At 44.4% G+C, this 25401-nt stretch overlaps 1 protein-coding gene across 2 annotated transcripts in view; it reads right to left on the reverse strand.

Moving 5' to 3' along the window:
- The window catches only part of LOC121545935 (1-phosphatidylinositol 4,5-bisphosphate phosphodiesterase eta-2), a 164667-nt gene that overhangs the window by 90440 nt on the left and 48826 nt on the right, over window positions 1–25401 (reverse strand). The window contains exon 1 of one of the 2 annotated variants that reach the window (XM_041856863.2): window positions 12611–13204. The exons of the other annotated variant lie outside the window; for it this stretch is intronic. Within the exon in view, the coding sequence (XP_041712797.2) occupies window positions 12611–12653 (43 nt within the window). The 5' untranslated portion in view covers window positions 12654–13204. Of the gene's footprint in view, window positions 1–12610; window positions 13205–25401 lie in introns of those variants that run through there. 2 annotated transcript variants of the gene reach the window in all.

Consider the following 25401-nt stretch of genomic DNA (forward strand, 5'->3'; position numbering starts at 1 on the left):
GCACCAACTACAGACTCTCTTTGTGACCTCAACACACTCGCTCGCTGTTATATATCTTTCGATTACACAAGGTCGTGAGTGCTGCCCAAAACAAACAAAAGAGGCGCACCAGGTGACTAGAGAGGGGAAATTTTAAGACAGAGGAGTTTAAACTGCCGCAATAGACGTGTATCCCCCGATATCGAGTCGGTTGGACTTGGCAAGGCGGTGCAGAGAATGACAGTGAGATATCAATGAGTCGTATACAACCCAGCCTGGCAATATAATTATTGTGATGTTGTATTGTTTAAATTAAAACAGTGGTGTTATAGCTGTAGGCTGCATTCTTCCATTTGTGGTTGTATTTATTATTGCAAAGCACATAGCAAGTTCAGGTCGTCCCTCCCTGTTTCAGTCCGTTTTATTCCGTTTGGTGCCTAATGAATATGACCCTGGTTAGGATGCAACATGTCTTTAAAAACAGACTGTGGTTTATTTTACTGTACCTGAATAGGCTACACTATGCAAAAAAATACATGTTATTCAGTGGGATCATACATTTAATGTGTTAAACTATGTGGACAGATTGATATGTGAATGGATTTGTTCCTCGTTAAAAGTAGGGATGAAATGAGAACCCAGGTCCCTTTCTCTTTCTCTCTGTCTCTCTCTGTCTCTCTCTCTCTCTCTCTCTATACTATAGCGTAATCTAAAGCATGATGTAGCAATGCATCTGCCTGTTGACGATTCAGTCTATCAATGTTTTAATTGTATCTGTCCCGCCTCACAAATGAATAGCCTCCCTCTCTGTCTCTCTGTCTCCCTTTTTGTGTTTCTATCAGGAATTCTGTCAGGAGATTGGATGTCATTTTCATATACAATCTTAGCACAAATTGCCCCCAAGTTTGTCCCCTCCCTCCCTCCCTCCCTCCATCCACACTCCCGGCTGCAGATTAGGATTTGGGTACTTCTGGAGAAATCCACTGGGCCAAATTGCATTAGGTAAAGACTTGAAGGGACGCTCTTACCCACAGAGTGGAAGAAAATACATATCAGAATCTTGTTTGATTATTGTATGAATTAATCATTATCAGACTTTATTGGCCTGACACACATGTAAAGAAATGCCTGCCAGGCGTTTTGAACACTATGGGAGATCACTTGAGCCGCCCCTTCTCCTTCTTCTTCCCTCTAAGCCTAACTCCTCCTGCAGATACCAGGGAGAAGCATATTGCCACTCAGCCAGCCTGCCTGGGAGAGCCGAGGTCAATCTCATATCATGCAGCGTAACAAGAAGTGGTGCAGTTATGGAATGCAACACTACCTTTAAACACTTTAAAAGGCTCTGGACAAATAGGAAAAACATGTGAAGTGAAATCACATTATTTTGACTCCAGACGTTTTGACTCCACACATGCCAAATGAAAATGACTAGGTATAATAGATTGCTATCTGAGAGTGCAAAAACAACACAGAGTGTTTCTCAACCTCAGTGTCCCAGGGATATTTTAATGGAAGCCTTCCTCCAACTGTGTCGGTTTTAGCTGTTGTTCAAGGAAGATTACTTGCTGTTGAACAGTACAAAGAAGATTGGGAGAAACTGCACTAATTATTCTCTCATTTCTTTTTTATCCATTTACATTTTAGTCATTTAGCAGATGTTCTTATCCAGAGCAACTTACAGTTAGTGAGTGCATACATTTCATAATGGCCCCCCGTGGGAAATTAACCCACAACCCTGGTGTTGCAAACGCCATGCTCTACGAAATGAGCTACATCCCTGCCGGCCATTCCCTCCCCTACCCTGGGCCAATTGTGCACCGCCCCAGGGTCTCTAGTGGCACAGCTAGCACTGCGATGCAGTGGCTTAGACCACTGCGCCACTCGGGAGGCACTGACTTTATCCCCATCCTGTATTGGGAGTGTCCCATTGGTCATGGTTTGTAAGTGAGAATGACGTGTCAATTAACTTACTAACCAGGGTTGTATTCATTAGGCACCAAACGGAAGAAAACAGACTGAAACAGGGAGGAACTACAACAGTTGTTTTCGTTTTACGTTGCAAAACATTTAAGTACGTTTTGCTAAAGTGTGCTCTAATGAATATGACCCTGGTAAAATTGGTAATTTAAGTGAAAAAAAAATATATATTCCCACCGGATGGATCAAAGATCAGGGACTCAGAGCAGCAAGGGCACCGTGAACCCTTACGTAGGGTTACCATGCCAACGGAGAGCAGAGTTTTGTCTGCCAGATGGCATGGTGGCATAGAGGATATGGGAATATGGAACCCTGCTGCTTAGCTTTCCGGGGGGATGAGCTTGGTGTGTGTGTGTGTGTGTGTGTGTGTGTGTGTGTGTGTGTGTGTGTGTGTGTGTGTGTGTGTGTGTGCGCGTTTGGGGATTCAGGGGTTCAGGGGATTCTGTCTTGGCTAATCTGCGGTATTGACTGCCCAAACACCGCACCGCACCACACAATCTCACCTCAAAATACGGCTCCAATCCTGTGGCTCCTGTCAATCTAGTTAAACTGGACCTGGTTGAACTGTGTTTAAACCTATGCAGAGGATATAGAACAGCTCAGTACCATGAACGGTTTCTAAAGTAACCACACCACAAAGTCTTTAAACACTAAGAAAAAGCTATGTCGGGACTCTTCTGTAGTGGATTTGAATTAAAACGTGCTGTGCATGCACTTGCACTTTTTGGAAACTGGGGTATGGGAGATTTTACTTGTTCACTTAATACACATTCTCACCTTCCATGCCACAGTCTTGAAGGCGTACCAGCTGGTAAAATGTTAACTATACTGTCATCACAGAGGAGAGCGCGGAAATACAGGATCGGAATGATGATGTGTCAATCTTGCTATGTGGCGCTGCGGGGCATCAAAACACAGAGAAATCACAATGCATGTTTGATGATAAAGCTTACATTTGGAGATAACACCCAACTTGCCTGCTGTCTGGCTGAGACAATTAGCATGGAAAATGTGATGACAATAATGATTTATTTCTACAAAGCAGACACTGTCATTCAAAGGAGGTCAATACCCTTGTTATTGAGATTGAATGAAATATAAATTCAAGAAAGGATCTTTGCTGACTAAGTTGTTCTAGCCGATACTGTAAACCAGACCTTCCAAAGCAAACAAATGCTTAATAATTTAGATATCTGTGTCTTGGACTGAGATCCAATGGTTTACTCAACTTTGATCTAGAGAAGGGACATGAACCCACAGACACCTGTGCTGGTCAAACAGGGTAGGTCCTGTCCCTCTCCCTCACTGGGCGCGAACTCGCAACCTTCAGTTCCCAACAACACTTCACACTCACAATAATATAATATAATATGCCATTTAGCAGACGCTTTTATCCAAAGCGACTTACAGTCATGCGTGCATACATTTTTGTGTATGGGTGGTCCCGGGGATCGAACCCACTACCCTGGCGTTACAAGCGCCGTGCTCTACCAGCTGAGCTACAGAGGACACAAAGTTGGGTGATTTATCGCTGAGCCATGGCTGTTGTAGGGCAAGGGAAACAACTACTTCTAGGTCTCAGAGCGGGTGACGTCACTTGCAAAATGGACGCTACTAGCGCACACACAGCTAACTAGTTAGTGAATCCACCTCGGCTATATTTACCCTCTTTTCACCTCCTCCTCTCTGCAGAAACCCCAGCAGTCAGGCAGAGCCCAACTGTGTTATCTGAGTCAAGTAGCACCACTGTAACAGAGTAGGTCTTGTCCCTTATTGGGCGCGAACAGGGACCTTCTGTTCCCAACAACAACAAAAAGCTCCAGTATTCCCCAGTCCCGAGTCCATTTTCCTGTACATTTCCTCTTACATGTCCTCATGGCAGCCTCTCTCTTTTTCTCTGTCTCTGTCTTTCTCTCTCTCTCCGTCTCTGACTCTGTCTGTGTGTCTCTCTGTCTCTCTATTTCTCTCTCTCTTAGTTCCCAGAGTTCTCAGCTCACGGGAGGCATTTATCATGCTCACACGCCATAAAAGCGGCGGGTGGCCCAATGATAAACAGCTTCCATCACTCGATGCGACACGGTACAATAACAGGCCCCCCGTCAGAGACAAACATAAAGCCGTCCACATCAGCCATGTTAGCATCATCAAACTTCATCTCTCTGCAACTATAAATCTCTCTGAAAACTTGTCAGAAGAAGAACAATTGGAAAGTGTCTATTATTGTTGTTGTCCTATATGAGCTCCTGAGAGAGCATTATGTGAAGCAGTTCAGCGAAAGCGACTAGTTTCTGTCACTGTACACCGTGTTGTGCTAGAGGTTGGGAATGAAGAGTCAATCGTCTGTGCTCTGTCTATGCGTCGTCTGAACGTTCTCATCCAGCCAGGAGCTCCAGTAATGATTTGCTTTGTCAATTCCAGTTTGCTGATCCCTTAATCAATTTGCTGTTCTTTATGAGCAGGAGCTGCCGTGGAAGATGCAGTTCCCTAATGGAGAAATAACTGTTTCCAGATAAGTGGCTCAAAGTGATTCATGACTTAATCTCTAGAGGAAATGAATGGGATATCCACGAGTGACGACAGTAAAGTCAAGATGAACAAACTTGCGGCTTCGCCATTCTCTTTATTATTTATCAGGCACAGACAAGTGACTATGGGTTGTCTGATGCATCTTTGGCTTAACCAACAGAAAGTCGGTGCTTTGTCAGTGGCTTTCTGAAACGGACATAAACACATGGCATTCTGGGATAACACTGTGCCGGAATATACCGTGTCCAACTAAATACTTATTTCTGAAATACTCTGTTTTCTGATTTGACTAAATACTCTGCGTTCTGATGCATCGGAGCACAGTGGATCCAAACCGGGAAACATTAGCTTTGCTTGGCTTTGCATCCCACCAGAGGATTAGCAAGGTGGACTGACCAGGGAGCTCAACACTACAAGAAATCCATGCAGGCGATTAGGAAAGCCCACAGTGCCGTTCAAACATCCATACAAGACCGCACAAATACACTCTCCAGTGGTTTCCTATAACCTCTATTGAGTTCACTCAAACAAACAAACACAGACACCTACACACCACTTGTTCTTGTGTGAGTATTGACCACAGACAAGTGTTCATCCAGTGGCTAGAACCAGAGGTCCTGATTGAGCGCACGTGGGTGGCCTGTAAGAACCCCTGGTTATTAGCGAGATAAGGTGCGTGGCAAGGACTCCTACACATCATCACCAGCATCATCATTAAATCTATTAGTATGAAAATCTATAGCCAGCAGCAAATCCCCAGCACGGCGCCCAGAATAGTCTCATTGAATGTTGCTGAAGGACTGTACTGTATGAGGCTGGTAAAGGGCAATTCCACGATAACAAAGTGATGCTGAGACTCCGATTTTTCACTTGAATGTTGGCAAAGTTAAACAAACCATACAACTCTCTGCACAAGGACTCCTTTTAAAAATGTCCACTGAAAATCTTGCAAAAACATATTTACTTGAAGCTCACACACACACACACACACACACCCAGCACAGCGCCCAGGAAGTACTGAATGAGGTTGGTAAACAACAGCACTAGGACCAATCAGTTACAGATAAATGAAGAAGAGCTGTGCAGGTTCATTCTGAATGTTTACATTGTACCAGAGTAGTTAAAACATGCAAAATGAACACACTCTGCAAACTGTTCTTGTCATGGTCATTGTCATTGGATATTAACACAAAACCACACCTGTTGGTAGTTAGAATTCTGAGGGAACCCGTACTGTAGTTATCCTGTATACCTAATGATTGAATTGGGGCCTAGGTCTTTGTGTTCACGTTTCGAGATACACTACATGAGTATGTGGACACCTGCTCATCAAACATCTCATTCCAAAATCATGGGCATTAATATGGAGTTGGTCTCCCCTTTGCTGCTATAACAGCCTCCACTCTTCTGGGAAGGCTTTCCACTAGATGTTGGGCGATTAGGCCTGGCTCACAGTCGGCGTTCCAATTCATCCCAAAGGTGTTCAATGGGGTTAGGGCTCTGTGCAGGCCAGACAAGTTCTTCTACACCGATCTAGACAAACCATTTATGTAAGGATCTCGCTTTGTGCACGAGGCCATTGTCATGCTGAAACAGGAAAGACCTTACCCAAACGGTTGCCACAAAGTTGGAAGCACAGAATCGTCTAGAATGTCATTGTATGCTGTAGCGTTAAGATTTCCCTTCACTCGAACTAAGGGGCCTAGCCCGAACAATGAAAAACAGCCCCAGATCATTATTCCTCCTCCACCAAACTTTACAGTTGGCACTATGCATTCGGGAAGATAGCGTTCTCCTGGCATCCGCCAAACCCAGATTGGTCCGTCAGACTGCCAGATGGTGAAGCGTGATTCATCACTCCAGAGAACGAGTTTCCACTGCTCCAGAGTCCAATGGCGGCGAGCTTTACACCCCTCCAGCCGACGCTTGGCATTGCGCATGGCGATCGACCATGGAAACCCATTTCATGAAGTTCCCGATGAACAGTTCTTGTGCTGATGTTGCTTCAAAAGGTAGTTTGGAACTCGGTAGTGAGTGTTGCAACCGAGGACAGACGATTTTTACGCGCTACGCGCTTCAGCACTCGGCGGTCCCGTTCTGTGAGCTTGTGTGGCCCACCACTTTGCAGCTGAGCCGTTGTTGCTCCTAGACGTTTCCACTTTACAATAACAGCACTTACAGTTGACCGGGGAAACTCTAGCAGGGCAGAAATTTGCCGAATTGACTTGTTGGAAAGGTGGCATCCCATGACTGTGCCACGTTGGAAGTCACTGAGCTCTTCAGTAATGCCGTTCTACTGCCAATGTTTGTCTATGGAGATTGCATGGCTGTGTGCTCGATTTTATACACCTGTCAGCAACGGGTGTGGCTGAAATAGCAAAATCCACTAATTTGAAGGGGTGTCCAGATACTTTTGTATATATAGTGTATATCTTGATCATTTGGATAAGCTCCGACAGAGTGCTCTACTAGGGTTAAGTTAAGGGTAATTTCTAAAGCCTGAGCAGGAGACAAACTGACTCATTAAAAACATTCTCTGAACATAATATAAATGTTCTCTTCAGTTGATCCAATAAGTCATTGGGTTCAACAAGCATCATCCTGCCTCTGAAAATGTCACTGGGCTCTCGGCTAAGCAAGGTTCAATAATAGCTTGTTGCTTTTCTGTCGTCCCTCTCACATTATCCATCTCCGTCTCACATCATCCAGTCCCCAGTGCTCTTGTGACCTATCCAAAGTGTTATGTAAAGCTGCCGAGATGCCTGGTACTCCGCTGTGACATTCTTCTCACATAGCTTCTAATGAAACACTGGGGTGAGGGCTTAGTGAGCTTTTCCACCCAGGAATCAACTTGCGACCCAGGCTGCTTGCCGATGCGCAGCCGAAGTGTTGCTAGTACCGTAGCTTAGCATCTTATCCCTCTAATTTTTCTACAGGAATTTAGAAATGTTCTGTGAAATCGATATTGTGTTTTTCACCAGACAATGCAGTAAAATGTTTGTGTTTGTGTGTGTGTGTGTGTGTGTGTGCCAAGTCTTCCAAGCACAAAACAATTTACCTCATCCATTGACACATTTTACATTTACGTCATTTAGCAGACGCTCTTATCCAGAGCGACTTACAATTAGTGAGTGCATACAGTTTCATACTGGTCCCCCGTGGGAATCGAATCCACAACCCTGGCGTTGCAAGCGCCATGCTCTACCAACTGAGCTACATGGGACTACAGGTCACATAAGGCTTCCTGAGCAAGTGGGAATAGCTAACAAGAGACACAACAAATGTCCTTAGAAACCACTCTATTCCTGGCAACAACAGAAAACAAGACGTAACGCCACGAGATAAGACACTTATCGGCAAGGCCTTTGTGGGGGACCACACAGCAGAGCTTGACTCGACCTAATGTGACATTTTCACAATGCCTATATGCAGCTCACACACATACACACACTCACATTCCTTCTCTGGGCTTCAAGTCTTAATTGTCTAGCAAGAGTTGCATGTATGTCACGCTAAGGCATCCAACGACGAGGGACTTTCATGACGTTTCTATCTTAAGAAGTAGATATGTGATTAACTGGGAGTCTTTCCAAACACAATGTCTTTTTTGAAGCTAGCAATTATAATTGAAAGAGACACATTCCCCCCCAAAATATACATATTTGACAATATCTGAATTTTGCCTAAAACACACATACAGTGGGGAGAACAAGTATTTGATACACAGCCAATTTTGCAGGTTTTCCTACTTACAAAGCATGTAGAGGTCTGTCATTTTTATCATAGGTACACTTCAACTGTGAGAGACGGAATCTAAAACAAAAATCCAGAAAATCACATTGTATGATTTTAAAGTAATTAATTTGCATTTTATTGCATGACATAAGTATTTGATACATCAGAAAAGCAGAACTTAATATTTGGTACAGAAACCTTTGTTTGCAATTACAGAGATCATACGTTTCCTGTAGGTCTTGACCAGGTTTGCACACACTGCAGCAGGGATTTTGGCCCACTCCTCCATACAGACCTTCTCCAGATCCTTCAGGTTTCGGGGCTGTCGCTGGGCAATACGGACTTTCAGCTACCTCCAAAGATTTTCTATTGGGTTCAGTTCTGGAGACTGGCTAGGCCACACCAGGACCTTGAGATGCTTCTTACGGAGCCACTCCTGGCTGTGTGTTTCGGGTCGTTGTCATGCTGGAAGACCCAGCCACAATCCATCTTTAATGCTCTTACTGAGGGAAGGAGGTTGTTGGCCAAGATCTCGCAATACATGGCCCCATCCATCCTCCCCTCAATACGGTGCAGTCGTCCTGTCCCCTTTGCAGAAAAGCATCCCCAAAGAATGATGTTTCCACCTCCATGCTTCACATTGGGATGGTGTTCTTGGGGTTGTATTCATCCTTCTTCTTCCTCCAAACACAGCGAGTGGAGTTTAGACCAAAAAGCTATATTTTTGTCTCATCAGACCACATGACCTTCTCTCATTCCTCCTCTGGATCATCCAGATGGTCATTGCCAAACTTCAGACGGGCCTGGACATGCGCTGGCTTGAGCAGGGGGACCTTGCGTGCGCTGCAGGATTTTAATCCATGACGGCGTAGTGTGTTACTAATGGTTTTCTTTGAGACTGTGGTCCCAGCTCTCTTCAGGTCATTGACCAGGTCCTGCCGTGTAGTTCTGGGCTGATCCCTCACCTTCCTCATGATCATTGATGCCCCACGAGGTGAGATTTTGCATGGAGCCCCAGACCGAGGGTGATTGACCGTCATCTTGAACTTCTTCCATTTTCTAATAATTGCGCCAACAGTTGTTGCCTTCTCACCAAGCTGCTTGCCTATTGTCCTGTAGCCCATCCCAGCCTTGTGCAGGTCTACAATTTTATCCCTGATGTCCTTACACAGCTCTCTGGTCTTGGCCATTGTGGAGAGGTTGGAGTCTGTTTGATTGAGTGTGTGGACAGGTGTCTTTTATACAGGTAACGAGTTCAAACAGGTGCAGTTAATACAGGTAATGAATGGAGAACAGGAGGGCTTCTTAAAGAAAAACTAACAGGTCTGTGAGAGCCAGAATTCATACTGCTTGGTAGGTGATCAAATACTTATGTCATGCAATAAAACGCAAATTAATTACTTAAAAATCATACAATGTGATTTTCTGGATTTTTGTTTTAGATTACATCTCTCACAGTTGAAGTGTACCTATGATAAAAATTACAGACCTCTACATGCTTTGTAAGTAGGAAAACCTGCAAAATCGGCAGTGTATCAAATACTTGTTCTCCCCACTGTATATGGTTCTTCGTTGCAAGGGTTCAAGTGTTCAATGAAGAATTTGATCTCATGTACAGAACGGTTCTGTTGTCGTGTGTTTTCAATAGAAGGTGCTCCTGTCAAAAAAACGCTACTGTAACTGCCAAACAAAATGACACTCGGCACAAAAAAGAGGGTGCATCTCCCAGGGGGTTGCTAGTTATGACTATTGACTCTTCCTATTTGTTCAAATGGATTTGACATACATTACAGGAAAACCTACTGTAGCCTATATGTTAAAAACCATACAGTGGTATTTAGTATACCACTATCAGTTGTCTGCTTGGTGCATCTTTTTTCTTTTACTCACTTGCTGAGAATCCATTCACCAATCTTGATCAGAAATGGTTTTGGTTTTTACTAGACGTTATCCAATGAAATGAGTCCTTTCCATAGGCCAGCCTTATCTTATTGCTGTCGAAAAACGATCTACCTCAGTGTCTGTTCCTAGTATTCAATTCATATTTCATCACAACGCGTTCAGTCAAATTCACAATGGGTTCCTTTCGATAATTTGGAGCTTGCGTAAGGATGGGTCTCTATGTGGTGATCCAGGATAAAAGTCTGCCTCACCTCAATGTCTGCTGCAAAGAGAGGACTGGGGAGGAAGAGAGTGAGTGAGTGAGTGAGTGAGTGAGTGAGTGAGGGACTGAGTGAGTGAGTGAGTGAGTGAGTGAGTGAGTGAGAGAGAGAGAGAGAGAGAGAGAGAGAGAGAGAGAGAGAGAGAGAGAGAGAGAGAGAGAGAGAGAGAGAGAGAGAGAGAGAGAGAGAGAGAGAGAGAGAGAGAGAGAGAGAGAGAGAGAGAGAGAGAGAGAGAGAGAATGAAAGAGAAATGATCCTTTAGTGATCTTGCTGCTTTGATTTTAAGGGAGGGTAACTGAGTAGCTCAGGCAAGAGATAAAGAGAGACTGTACAGAATTTCAGACAACCAGATGGTTGTTCAATTAATTAACTAACAAATATTGAGACATAATGAATGACAGTCAGACACACCAATTGACTGTACCATGCCTGCAGACTCTAGGTACATCTAATATAGGTATCATACCTAGAGTTGCCTAGAGACACATGCAGGTGTTTTGTGATTAACTTAAACCAAAAAGCATTGTATTGTTCTAAAACTCAGAACTGTCAAAAATCCCATCTATTGCCTGAAGAATCGTTCTGACTGATAGCAACGGAGGTATGCTTGTCAAACTGCATGATGTTGCCAGCAGCATGTTACATGGATGATTTGAAACACAGTTGACTACCATCAGTCTTCCCCTGTGTGAAACGTGGAGCTTGTGTTGCAACACATGTACGACAGGGAGGCTTGTAAAAGCCCAATAGCCAGTCAATAAGCCTAGAGGAATCGAGGTCGATAGGGGATGTCAGAGTAAGTGGTCATAAAATGGTCATAAAACAATCAATCGGTCAGAGGTTATGTTCACAACCAAGAGGTGACTAGCGAAATTACTTGAGTCGACTTTTCATTGAAATTGAAACACTCTCCAATAAACTTTCTTAATCTTTCAAATTGTCACACAAGCATCCCTTGGCGTTCTTTTAGATAAAAGATAAGTGCTTACAATCACACTCTTTTGTATCAAAACCTACTGTTTGTAGCACTTAGGCTAGCACATCCAATCTGTTAGCACGTTCCGCTAGCTATTAACTCCATTGTGTGAGCCCTGTACAGCTTGTCTCGCTGCGTGCAACTTCAAAATACTACTCCCCTAGCGTAGCATGAGCGCCACAGTTTCAATGTCAGCTTAGGGGCAAATAAGCACTTGCACCCCATTGTGGCACTTACATGTGGTGCAGGGAGCATTAGCATTAGTGCACAATTTTTCTGTAGTTTTGGAACGCTGATTAGCGCTCGATTGTGTTAGCGCCACGTGCCTCTGCTGGCCTGCACTGCTGCCGCTGTCATCGCTATACTGGATCCTCTGTGCCAGGGTGAGCTGGCGCTAATTATGCTATGGTTACCGGGGCTTGGGGGCGCAGGGAAGAGAGGGGCGGGGAGGGTTTTCATTTTCCCTTTCATAATTCCCCTCCTACCATTGTGTATCCCTCTTTCTTTCAATGTGGGTGAAAACTGACTTTGGCGTACTTATGTAGTGCCTTAGCACACTTCCTCCCAGGTGAACACCTTTAAAGGGGATATAGAGACGTAACAAGACAAGCGGCAAGATCTTCAAAACCATATACGATCAATAATGAACGACTTGAGCCCTACGACAGGACAATCAAAGGACACATATCTCAAAGAGACATTGATCTGGGTCTGGAGACAATGAGGGCGACAACACTGTTAAATCTGTCCCAAATCCCCAGTCCTCATCTCTCATTTCATCTCCATTCGTTCAGTACAGTAGCCCACCAGAACACACAGCAGAGAAACTATACTGTAGCCGAGAGAGATTACGGTCCTCTGAGGCATTCAAACCTGCTATTTTCAGCATGGAACCCTTTAAAAGATTTATTCTGTGGCTTCCCAAATGGAGGGCATGCACAGAATTATTCATATGAGCGCAGCCGTGCAAAAAAAGTGGCTCGTTGTCTACCAAAAAGGAGAGCAAGTGAGCATAAGCACATTATCGAATAATAACAGGAAAGTAGAATAATAACAGAAAATCAATGGATTCTTTGTGAATTGTCTTGAGGAGAGAAAGAGACAGAGGGAGAAAGAGAGAGTGTTCAACAAACGATTGAACTCCTCTCTGCCTCGTCCGCCCACCCCACCTCCAAACCACAAGGAACTTCTCGCCGCACGTTGGCCTACTTTTGCCTGTGCGGAAGTCCCAAACATGAAAGGCTCCTCTTACCTTTCTCCAGGCTGAGGTTTCGGATATTGCCGGAATTGTCCATGCTGTATTATCCCCTGAAGAACAGGCTCCAGGTGCTGCTAAAACCGAGACGGAAGGGCTGGGTTCTCCTGGACTGCCATCAGGGGGGCTGCTGATCTCAGGCAGGAGGAGGAAAGGGGGAAGCCGTGTCCCATGGGTGTCATCGCAGAGGTGAAAGCTGAGGCAAAGTACCTTCTATCCCTTGATCTCTCTCCCTTTCACTCTCTCTTTCACTTCCCAGTATAGTTTCCCCTCCTTTTGTTCTCACAAGCTGTCTCCTTACCCCATCACTCTCTCCCTTTATCTCTCTCTCTCGACCCTCAGACAACTCGCGCAGGCAGTCAAGCAGGCAGGCAGGCAGCGGCTGAGATGCTGTGGTGTATTGTGTGCTATGGTATAGTTCTGTACTGTACTGGCCGGGGGAGCGAGGAACGCCCGGAGAGCCTGGGGAGCGTGCTCAGTGCAGTCAGCCTCTCACAGCCCTTGTGTGCCAGAGAGCCCTCGTTCGGCTCACAGATCACCTGGGAGAAGAGGCGCTTTTAGAGAGAGAGAGGGGAGGGGGGAGCGAGAGAGAACAATAGCAAGAAAGAGAAACGGGAAGAAATTGAGGAGAGAAATAGAGGGGGAGGAGCAAGATAGGTGGGAACACGGAGGGAGGAGAGAGAGAGAGCGAGAGAGTGCGAGAGAGCGCGAGAGAGAGAGAGCGCGAGAGAGAGCGCGAGAGAGAGAGAGAGAGAGAGAGAGGCACAAAGCATCTGTGATTTGTGGAGCGAGTTCTCTTCTACACATGTATTATTCAGGGAAGAGCTGCTGAAAGAGAGAGAGAGAGAGAGAGAGAGAGAGAGAGAGAGAGAGAGAGAGAGAGAGAGAGAGAGAGAGAGAGAGAGAGAGAGAGAGAGAGAGAGAGAGAGAGAGAGAGAGAGATGGATGTGTGGATGGATGCCTCCCAGGACTGTGGCGTGGGGTAGGCAGGGGGAGAGAGAGGGAGAGAGGGGGCTGTCATATAGGGATGCGCGTTATCAGTTAGTGACAACAAACTACAGCACATTAGCTACCTAATGAGGGGGAGTTGAAATGTGACCGACCAAACAGGACATGGGTTGTATGTATTTTCTCCAGATATTCATCAAATGTATACTGTATGTTCTGTAATAGGAGTGGATTAAACTAGATACATTCTGATTATATCATGGGAAACTGGCATTATTTGTGAAAAGGCCTATGATAAAAAAAACGTATTGTAATGTAATTTGGGATCATGAATGATGTTTACTGTATACCTAGCTAGCTATGTAATTCAAGTTCATTGTACATTACCCTGAAAAGCGAGACCAAATGTCTGGGTCATTTCCAGTTGAGCCTTGTTAAAAGCATTTCAGTAACATTTGAGAGATGACTGACACGTGTTAGAATTCGATTTGCCTGAAATTGCCGGCATGGCATATGAACGAGCTAAAGGACAGAGAGCGGACACATTTCTGCAGTGAAATCTACACAGAGAGACAGAAACCGCATCTCATAATATGTCGACAATAAACCCATTTTTGCCCACACACTTTCCGCTATGAATAGTGATTAATACGTGGCCTGACTTGCCTTGATCCATCCATGTTTCACGACTGAAGGTGTTGTGCAGAAACACGAAACAATCGGAATATTTATTTTATTTAGACTTTTGGCCACAGTTTACCTCCATATCTCAGCTGAACTTGCAATAAACCACAAGCCATTATTCCTTAGCCAATGACTGTCTTTGTGTACAGTAGAGCAATAGGTTGTCGTGCTACACCTCTTGCTGCTTGAGTGAGCTTCACTATGGCACAGTAACTGTCCAATGAGTCGGGTTGTTCGACAGAGAAGAGAGGAGAGGCGTGGCGAGGTTGAGTGAGTTAAGAGCACTGTACAGTCCATAAAGGACAGGCTAATGGCCTCTCAGAATGAGGCTAAGGGAGACAGACCACCAGCCAGACTCACTAGCGAGGGAGCGCGGGGGGGAGGGCGGAACATTGAGGGCTACTATGAACCCTAAGACTGGGTCCTCAGGGGTTGTTATAGGGGGGCATGGTGATGGGGGGTGTGGAGTTTCTGAGAACGTTAAGCTAAGCGTTTTTTTTTACCTTTGTAAGTTGTAGTGCAGAGATGGCCGAAGTGGGGGTGGGGGGTTGGAAACATACAGTAATTCAATAAGTCCTAATACAAATGTATCTATTAGGTAATGATGATTTGAATACGGTAATAATGACTAAATCTGTCTCCATCTCTTAAACCATTTTAAGTAAATACCAAGTTAAAACAGATAACCTTATAAGCGAGAAAGACAGGTAGCTCTTCATTATGGGGAACTGAATTGGTTAAGGGTGCCGTGTTGGGATGTAACACTGTTGAGTTCAGTGCTGGGTCAGTGGTAGCGCAGGTGTTGGTCCCTTGGCATTCTTAACACCCCTGCTGTGGCACCATGGATGAGTTCACATGCTCCCAACCTTCAGCCCGTAATGAGTGGACACATTTTAACATGCTCTTAGCTAACCTAGGTCGTATTCACTAGGCACAAAACCAAAGAAAAACGTAACAAAATAGGGAGGGACTACCAGAACTTGTCCAATAAGAAATGCTCCATTTTGTTATCTGTTACAAAACATTTTTTTGTTACATGCCCTACAGGTAACTGAGCACTATGAAGGGTTGACTACCGGTTATGTGGTTTAGAGTTCAAACATTGGTAGGCATTATACTGTATGATTGGCAAAGATTGGGCAGCATGGTCAGAATTGGTTGGCTGAAGGCCTGAGGAGTTTGTCACTCAGTCCACATTGATTGTACTCTGAGGAGTCAAACTGGTGCCAACCAACTGTTATAGGACGTTTGTATGCAGCCTCGCAGTTTGATGTTCATGTCTTTTGGACAAATGTCCAATATAGTAATGAGTTTGTGAGATGTTGACTGATATGCTGATTTGAATTAAAAAGGCATGCTTTGAAATACAGCATGTATTAAAAAATTATCTATGTGTCACGCCCTGACTCAGGGGACGTTTAATTGTTGAGTCAGGGTGTGGATATTCCGTGTTGTGTTGTTTTCTATGTTTAGTTCTAGATCGTTTAGATCTATGTCGGCCAGGGTGGTTCCCAATCAGAGGCAGCTGTAGTTCGTTGTCTCTGATTGGGGACCATACTTAGGCAGCCGTTTGGCACCAGTCTGTGTGGGATCTTGTTCTGTATAGGTTTGTTTTGTGTAACCTTAAGACTTCACGTATCGTTTGTTTGTTGTTTTGTCGTGTTCAGTACTTAAATAAATATGTACGCTTATCACGCTGCGCCTTGGTTCGACAAGTCATTAAACGATCGTGACACTATGTGCATAATGTATAATGAAATATATGGATGTCCTTATGGGTAAGGATTTCAAATACACATCACCTACACAATCTAGATCTGTAAATACACACACTCTCTGGTCCCAATACCCTGTCATTCCCTGAGTTGTGATCTAAACCAAATGGTTTAGATTATTTCCGTCAAAGGCTGGACCGGCTCAACACAGACCAGAAGCTTATCACAGCTGTTAACTGAAAATGGCCTCTGCTTGATGGACCTATCCCTGTTGGCACCCTGCAAGGCTCAGCTCAGGCAGCCACATCTCTAACATTTTTATTCCACATCAAGAGAGATATCACACCCCTTTGAGGACTCTGTTTATGATTAATCATTCATGGATTTCGGCCCTGTTCTGGTCGGGTGTGGAGATATCAAGAGTGATGGTCAGAAGAAGTATTGCCATGATCTGACCTCTCCCACTCAGCCGACTTCAAATAAAATCCGGGTCAAGCTCAGCTCAGTCCCTTTGTTTAAGTCTACAAGGAAGTACATTTGTCTTTATCTCTACAGTGTTGTTCACATCGGCGAGGTTTGATGTTATCTGGACATAACAACAAGGTCGTTGGACACAGAGTGATTGACACCTCCCGAGCTCAGATACCAGCGATGTGATGTGACAAAAGCCACAGTACCACCCTACAGCTGATAAGAAACTGCGGACGGAGTTGCCCGGAAAGCGCAGATAACATGGCGGATCGACAAAACATCAAAGCGCTTTATACACTCGATAGGCGCAGATGGGTCTAAAAGTCGCAGTGTCGAAACATCACAATGATTGAAGCCAGGTTTGCCTTCTGTGTGATGTGAAAAAACGGAAAAACTCATTGGCAACCTGAAAAACATCTTCGTCTTTGGTTTACAAGAAAATGGCTGGAAATGTCTGCTTGTGAACTGTGAGGTGTTATCTGTTCTCAGAGTAGATGGGAGCCGGTGTTTCGTTGGAAGCCCGTAGTAAAGGTTAATAACCTTTCTCTGTGGAGAGGAAGATCCAGCTGTGGCCATTGACTTTCTCATCATCAGACCAGTGTGTGTGTGTTTTCTCATCAGACCAGTGGCCTTGTAGCCCTGGGGCAATGGAATAAGCCTTCCCACTCCCCTTTTCACTCCACACCGGGGTGAGAGAGGTTAGGTTAGAGAATGGATTGGACAAAGCATGGACCTCTAATGTAAACATAAGGCTTGATTTCACCCACTGCTGGACACACCCATGTACACACGCACGCACACGCATGCAAGCACGGACACACACACACACACGAACACACACTGAAGCCATGAATAAAGGTGCACACCACTGGATTGATGTGGCTTTATCATTACTCTAGGCATTTCACAGTAAAACACCCGAAAATGTTGGTCATAAACAACATTGACGTTCTCAACAAAACAACGTTCATAGGGTGAAACTCAACAGCATACCTTAACAAATATGCTTTCTCATTGCGTTGGAGGAGGAATGTTGTTTTGGTGTTGTAACTTAGTTAGACTAGGTTAGAGGTCTGGATTGAACAAGGCCCCAAGTCTCCCATTCTTTCTCTGCTGGAATAGTACTGTGCTTCTTACTACCACTGTGGGTTATTGAATAAAGATAACTGCTCATAAGTCGAGCTGCCAGAAATATTTAATGCCTGACGTGGCTAGACTTTGACAGTCCATTTTTTAACAGACAATACGTTATGACAGAAGACAGCAATTTATAGGTAGCATGCACAACCATCTGCTCTGCTGTCTAAAACAGATATAGCCATTTGGGAAATGTTTTACTTGCTAATGCATAAGATGCACAACCATGCTCATAGCATATGGAGTCATTTTTAAATACAGTGTTTGGTAAATGTGTTGTTGCTTGTATACAGTTTAAGCATAATATACATAATTCATGATATAAACAGAGATTTACAAATATTATTCAGTCAAAGTTAGCATAATCAAGCAAAGGCTTACTCAGTTGATTAAAATGGTAGGAGTAAAATACACTCTGCTATTTCACCAGTGACTTTATATTCTGCAATCCCAAACAAAATGTAATACGCTTTGGCGTTTTCAAAAAATATATATTGTTTCCGAAGATTATTCACCAGCCCTGTATATCGCAATGATTTCTACCTGACATGACACTTGAATGCAATCACATCAATGGAGGGTATTAATATCAGAGACGAGTGGGGATGAGGATTCTCAGTCCTATTATCATAGTCTATCTGCCCGTCTGTCTTTCTGTCTGCAGAATGCCAAATGTTCTCTTAAACTCTTTATGCAGCGCCCTCTAGTGAACTAACACTCCTCTCACAAATTGTTTTGATAGAGAGGACCGTTTCGTCAGTGGAGGATGCTGAGGGGAGGACGGCTCATAATAATGGCTGGAACAGAGCAAATAGAATGCCATCAACCACATGGAAACCATGTGTTTGATGTATTTGATACCGTATTCTGCTCCAGCCATTCCCACGAGCCCGTCCTCCCCAATGAAGGTGCCACCAATCTCCGTTTGGTAACTCAGTTATGAGTAGTGTGTGAGTTGCCTACTGTATATTGGCATGTGTGTATGTGTGTGTGTGTGTGTGTGTGTGTGTGTGTGTGTGTGTGTGTGTGTGTGTGTGTGTGTGTGTGTGTGTGTCAGCATCCACCTCGCTCCTCCCTGAGACCAGAAAAGGAGAGGATTCTGGTCATGAATCTTGATGGACAGGAGCTTACTAAGAGAACTCCACTGGGTTGTTCTATATCCACCCTGTTGTTTTCCCAACCCTGAGCCACACACAGACACACAGCGGTACCACCCATAAATATCTCCTTGCAGCTGCGAAAATGATTTAAATGTGTGCCGTGTGCACCGTCTTTCTTTCTCTCTCTGTGTGTGTCTCTCTCTCTGTTTCTTTCTCTCTTTCTCTTTCTCTCTCTCATTTTGTCTTCCTCTCTCCCAAGAGCGTAGCGAGGGCAGCTAACCCCAGACATCCAGCAGACCTCCACCACGTCAAGCTTGACCTTGGCTTACTACCAAGTGCATATAATCATCCATCCCCATACCATTCCTCAAGAGGGATACTAAACATCCATGAGTTAATCCAATATACAGTTTCACCACATTCTGCTGTATGTGTAATGGAACACACACACGCAGTATATAAGCAAATGTAGAGGTAACGTAGAAGCTAAAAAAGTCCAATTACACAGATGTGTTACATGGTTGTTGTTATGTAACGCTGGGGAAAGGTTGAGTGAACGCACTCAAAATACCCCCTGCTTCCAGACCGGCTGGCTGCTCACGGACCACGAATCCGATCATCCATGTGATTTAATCCAAACTTAATTCTAGGGGATATAATGAATCTATTCTCTTAAGGGAAACGCTTATGTAACGTTCAAACACAGCTAAAGGTAGTTCTGCAGTTTCCACTGTGAGGTATTGGTGACCTTCGGTTGAAATTCTCTCTGGTACTTGACGTCAGGAAGGAAGGAGGACTTTGGGCATTCAGGTTTATGGTTCGGTGTGTAGACAAAGGAAGACTGTGTGTGTATTTCTACACTGGCACTTACCTCCGCAGTCTTCCATAGACACTCAGTAATAGCTTCAGCATGGATACACTTTTTGTTTGGAAACTACTCAAACACTAATAACCAATGCCTTTGACCAACAGTCACGCCCAGTTGTCCATATCCGTTCTGATTATAAGTAAAGAACATATGCATGTGCATTTCTCGATTTGACAAACAAGTCAGAAATGACTAACAACCCAACAGCGAAGGGCTAATATACATTGAGTATACATTACGAAAGTGTTCCACAGGGATGCTGGCCCATGTTGACAATGCTTCCCACAGTTGTGTCAAGTTGGCTTGATGTCCTTTGGGTGGTGGACCATTCTGGATACACACGGTAAACTGTTGAGTGTGAAAAACCCAGCAGCGTTGCAGTTCTTGAAACAAACCGGTGCGCCTGGCACCTACTACCATACCCTGTTCAAAGGCACTTAAATATTTTGTCTTGCCCATTCACCCTCTGAATGGCACACATACACAATCCATGTCTCAATTGTCCCAAGGCTTAAAAATCCTTCTTTAACCTGTCTCCTCCCCTTAATCTACACAGATTGAAGTGGATTTAACAAGTGACATCAATAAGGGATGATAGCTTTCACCTGGATCCACCTGGTCAGTCTATGTCATGGAAAGAGTGTTCTTAATGTTTTGTATACTCAGTGTATCTCCCGGAGTTTAGGGCCAAAAGGAAATTACAGCCAGGCACGAAACAAAGCTGTAACTCTTTCCAATAAAGTACAGCATGGCACACATGCTGTTATAAGCTACGCCTGTACACGAACTCAACAAAATGGTAGCATTTACAAGAGCACCTTCAGTCCACAATTAAACCAGAGAGGAAAAAGCACGTGGAAAAGGGCCCACTGTCCAACCTCACATGGCGGGGGAGACAGAGAGCTCATCTTTATCTTCCATCTACGGGAAGAAAAAGAACGAGGAAAGGTCATCCCTTCTTTCCCCCTCTCCACGGAGAGAGAGACTTCATCTGGATGAGGAATCTGACAGGCCCTTACCTCATCAGGTAAGGAAAGGAGGAAAGCCTCCCAGAGTCCCAACAAACTGGATTGTTTCCTAAACGACAACCTATTATCTTTATAGTACTTTTGACCAGGACCCAAAGGGATTATATAGGGAATAGGGTGCCTAACAGTGGCGGCTCCTGAAAAAATTCTCAGGGGGGGCAATTTTTCTGATGATTTAGGTGACCTACACCCAGAACCTAGGGGGGCTCCGTAGAAAAAGTTGCTTGTTTTGGGCTTTATTTCACAGGCCTGGTTGCTTATTTGTCTCGTGAGATCTGGCAACACTGAAGTGGATCTTTAGAACTACATTTTGTGGAATGTAGGATATGACCAAAGTGCTACTTAATAAAAGCAAAGTAACGTTGTCCCAAATAGGGGAATGAACAAGTGAGGCTTGACCTAGTGTGGTCTGGGCATCTTGGCTTTACACATTGAATACCAAACCAGAATGATGAGGTGCTGCTAAGTTTAACTAAAGAATTCTGATATACACATTACTTGCTTCAAAAAGGCCTCATGGTTGAATTGGAAATATGTGCACCTGAGCATAATTCACAACAAGCAAGCAGGAGCTTTTGATAGAGGCTACTGAAAACATTGATGCAAGTTATTGGTAATAAGACATTTTTATAGACTTCCATATTCTGCCCTCTTGTATAGATTTGTGAAAATGAACAGTGATAGACATTTTGCCTGAAAACAGAATTTGAAAATAATTTCTAGAATAGGTAAACACAGCTATCTGTATGGCTTTGTAAAAATGAACAACCATATTCTGGCCAATTGTATAGATTTGTAAATATGAACAACCATATTCTGGCCAATTGTATAGATTTGTAAAAATGAACATGAACAGATTATTATTTTATTTTTTTACTTTTAAAAAAATGAAAAATAACTATTTTAAACAACCTCATCGTTGTGGCGGCGGACAGCTAGCCTGTATCCCTCATCCAGTTGAGTGGCAATGTTCACTCTCCCCAAAGCAGACAATCTCAAACAGCTATCCATGTGGGTCTTTGACAGCTCATGTTTCTTAATCTTTTCTGAAAGATGGTGCATGTCCGTTACACCAGTCGCTGTCCAAGCGGTGCTGTCTGCCGTGCCGCCTTCAGGGTGAAAGAGTAAGCAGGGGTAGCAGAAGACTGCATTAGCTACATCGCAGCCTGCTAGCCAGGTTTTTCGTTCGTACCAATTTTTTGGAAAATCCTCGGGTGTAGGACTTTCCCCCTTTAGTAGAAACCTGTTGAATTATTAAATTTGGTCTGGGAGGTCCTAATTGTTTCGTTGCCAATTTATCTTGATTTGTTCGCCGACAAAAATGAACTTCTTTCAAAGAGACAATCGAGTTGCACTGAACGCTAGCCATCTTGACAGTAGTACGTGATTTGATTGATGCTGCTACCCGCTCTTTTCTTAGTTACGTTCATGGTTATGTTACGTATGACGAAAGCGCGTAAGTGCAAGCCCTCCCGGAACCCATAGAGATTGTATTGAAAGCTCTGATATTTGAAAAAAAAAGATTTTACATGAGAGTCTATGAGAGACTTCTGGGGCGATTTTCAACCTGACTGAAATCGCCCCAAAAGGGGCGGGGCCATTTGAAGCACGACTTTAGCCTGATTGGACATTTAGTGGCAGATCAGACGTCTAGATTAGAACAATGATAACTACTGTTGCCGTGATATAATTGATTAGAAAAAAAATCCCTTCCTTTTCCCGTTTGGCAGTGCGTCGTCCATATCGCCCTAATGAACACACCGCCCCTGGTGCCTAACGTAGCAGTTTCTTTCTTTCTGGTCATGACGAGAGAGAAAAAACTGTCGGGGGGAGGTTCTCTTCTGCACTGTTGAACCAATCCAGTAAATGTGGAGGAGGAGTTAAGATGGAGTGTCGCCTTGTTAACGTCCAAAAGCGGAAGTCGTGTCACAGGCTCTCTTTCCATTTCCCCTGAAAACTGAATGCATTTGTCCTTTGAGGTAGTGCAGTGGGAAACTGGGTGACTCAGTGGGGAGACCAGGGGAAGTAAGATTGGGGTCAACAACACAGCCAGAGACCCTAATGAAATATATTATAATTGGTAAACCAAACTGTTACTTACTAACCCAATGGGCCAATCAGAAGGGTGCTGGGTGTGACCTCCCATAGAGGTTATGTTAAAGGTTTGGCTGATGAATTCAGTTTGTAATTCTGTAAAATTAGGAAAGTGAACCACAATTCGAGAATCGTGAATAAAAAATTGACGATTCAACTTACTTCCTGGATTGACTGAATTGAAAACTGAACTGACCCTATCCCTGGTTGATACGGAATAGAGTTAGGAGTGGGGCTTCCGTCCCTCCACATGATGCATTGTAAGTTATACCCATCACCAAAGAAATGGCCGTTCCAACGAGTCTTACTTTAGCAGACAGATAGATTTTGTATTTATTTTTTCACCTTTATTTAACCAGGTAAGCCAGTTGAGAACAAGTTGTCATTTACAACTGCGACCTGGCCAAGATAAAGCAAAGCAGTGCGATAAAAACAACAACACAGAGTTACATATGGGGTAAACAAAACATAAAGTCAAAAATACAACAAAAAATATATATACAGTGTGTGCGAATGTAGTAAGTTATGGAGGTTATGGAGGTAAATAGGCCATAGTGCAAAATAGTTACAATTTCATATTAACACTGGAATAATAGATGTGCAAAAGATAATGTGCAAATAGAGATACTGGGGTGAAAATTAGCAAAATAAATAACAATGTAAATAACAATATGGGGATGAGGTAGTTGGGTGGGCTAATTTCAGAATGGCTGTGTACAGGTGCAGTGATCGCTAAGCTGCTCTGACAGCTGATACTTAAAGTTAGTGAGGGAGATAAGAGTCTCCAGCTTCAGAGATTTTTGCAGTTCGTTCCAGTCATTGGCAGCAGAGAACTGGAAGGAATGGCGGCCAAAGGAAGTGTTGGCTTTGGGGATGACCAGTGAGATATACCTGCTGGAGCGCAGACTATGGGTGGGTGTTGCTATGGTGAGCAGTGAGCTAAGATAAGACAGGGATTTGCCTAGCAGTGATTTATAGATGACCTGGAGCCAGTGGGTTTGGCGACAAATATGTAGTGAGGGCCAGCCAACAAGAGCGTACAGGTCACAATGGTGGGTAGTATATGGGGCTTTGGTAACAAAACGGATGGCACTGTGATAGACTACATCCAATTTGCTGAGTAGAGTGTTGGAGGCTATTTTGTAAATGACATCGCCGAAGTCAAGGATCGGTAGGATAGTCAGTTTTACGAGGGCATGTTTGGCAGCATGAGTGAAGGAAGCTTTGTTGTGAAATAGGAAGCCGATTCTAGATTTAACTTTGGATTGGAGATGCTTAATGTGATTCTGGAAGGAGAGTTTACAGTCTAACCAGACACCTAGGTATTTGTAGTTGTCCACATACTCTAGGTCAAACCCACCGAGAGTAGTGATTCTAGTCGGGTGGGCGGGTGCAAGCAGCGTTCGGTTGAAGAGCATGCATTTGACTCCCGAGTGGCGCAGTGGTCTAAGGCACTGCATCGCAGTGCTAGCTGTGCCACTAGAGATCCTGGTTAGAGTCCAGGCTCTGTCGCAACCAGCCGCGACCGGGTGACCCATGGGCGGCGCACAATTGATCCAGCGTCGTCCAAGGTAGGGGAGGGTTTGGCCAGCAGGGATGTGGGTTCGTTTCCCACGATGTATGCATTCACTAACTGTAAGTCGCTCTGGATAAGAGCGTCTGCTAAATGACTAAAATGTAAAATTTAGTTTTACTAGTGTTTAAGAGCAGTTGGAGGCTACAGAAGGAGTGTTGTATGGCGTTGAAGCTCGTTTGGAGGTTTGTTAACACAGTGTCCAATGAAGGGCCAGATGTATACAAAATGGTGTCGTCCACATAGAGGTAGATCCGAGCGTCACCAGCAGCAAGAGCGACATCATTGATATACACAGAGAATAGAGTCGACCCGAGAATTGAACCCTGTGGCACCCCAATAGAGACTGCCAGAGGTCCAGACAACAGGCCCTCCGATTTGACACATTGAACTCTATCTGAGAAGTAGTTGGTGAACCAGGCGAGGCAGTCATTTGAGAAACCAAGGCTATTTTGTCTGCCAATAAGAATGCGGTGGTTGACAGAGTCGAAAGCCTTGGCCAGGTCGATTAAGACGGCTGCGCAGTACTGTCTTTTATCGATCGCGGTTATAATATCGTTTAGGACCTTGAGCATGGCTGAGGTGCACCCATGACCAGCTCGGAAACCGGATTGCATAGCGGAGAAGGTACGGTGGGATTCGAAATGGTCGGTGATCTGTTTGTTAACTTGGGTTTCAAAAACTTTCGAAAGGCAGGTCAGGATGGATATAGGTCTGTAACAGTTTGGATCTAGAGTGTCACCCCCTTTGAAGAGGGGGATGACCGCGGCAGCTTTCCAATCTCTGGGGATCTCAGACTTTACGAAAGAGAGGTTGAACAGGCTAGTAATAGGGGTTGCGACAATTTCGGGGGCTAATTTTAGAAAGAAAGGGTCCAGATTGTCTAGCCCAGCTGATTTGTAGGGGTCCATATTTTTCAGCTCTTTCAGAACATCAGCTGTCTGAATTTGTGTGAAGGAGAAGTGGGGGGGGGGCATGGGCAAGTTGCAGCGGAGGGTGCAGAGCTGGTGGCCGGGATAGTGGTAGCCAGATGGAAAGCATAGCCAGCCGTAGGAAAATGCTTGTTGAAATTCTCGATTATTGTAGATTTATCGGTGGTGACAGTGTTTCCTAGCCTCAGTGCAGTGGGCAGCTGGGAGGAGGTGCTCTTATTCTCCATGGACTTTACAG

The sequence above is a fragment of the Coregonus clupeaformis genome, chromosome 30 (assembly GCF_020615455.1).
Source record: "Coregonus clupeaformis isolate EN_2021a chromosome 30, ASM2061545v1, whole genome shotgun sequence".
NCBI lineage: Eukaryota > Metazoa > Chordata > Actinopteri > Salmoniformes > Salmonidae > Coregonus > Coregonus clupeaformis.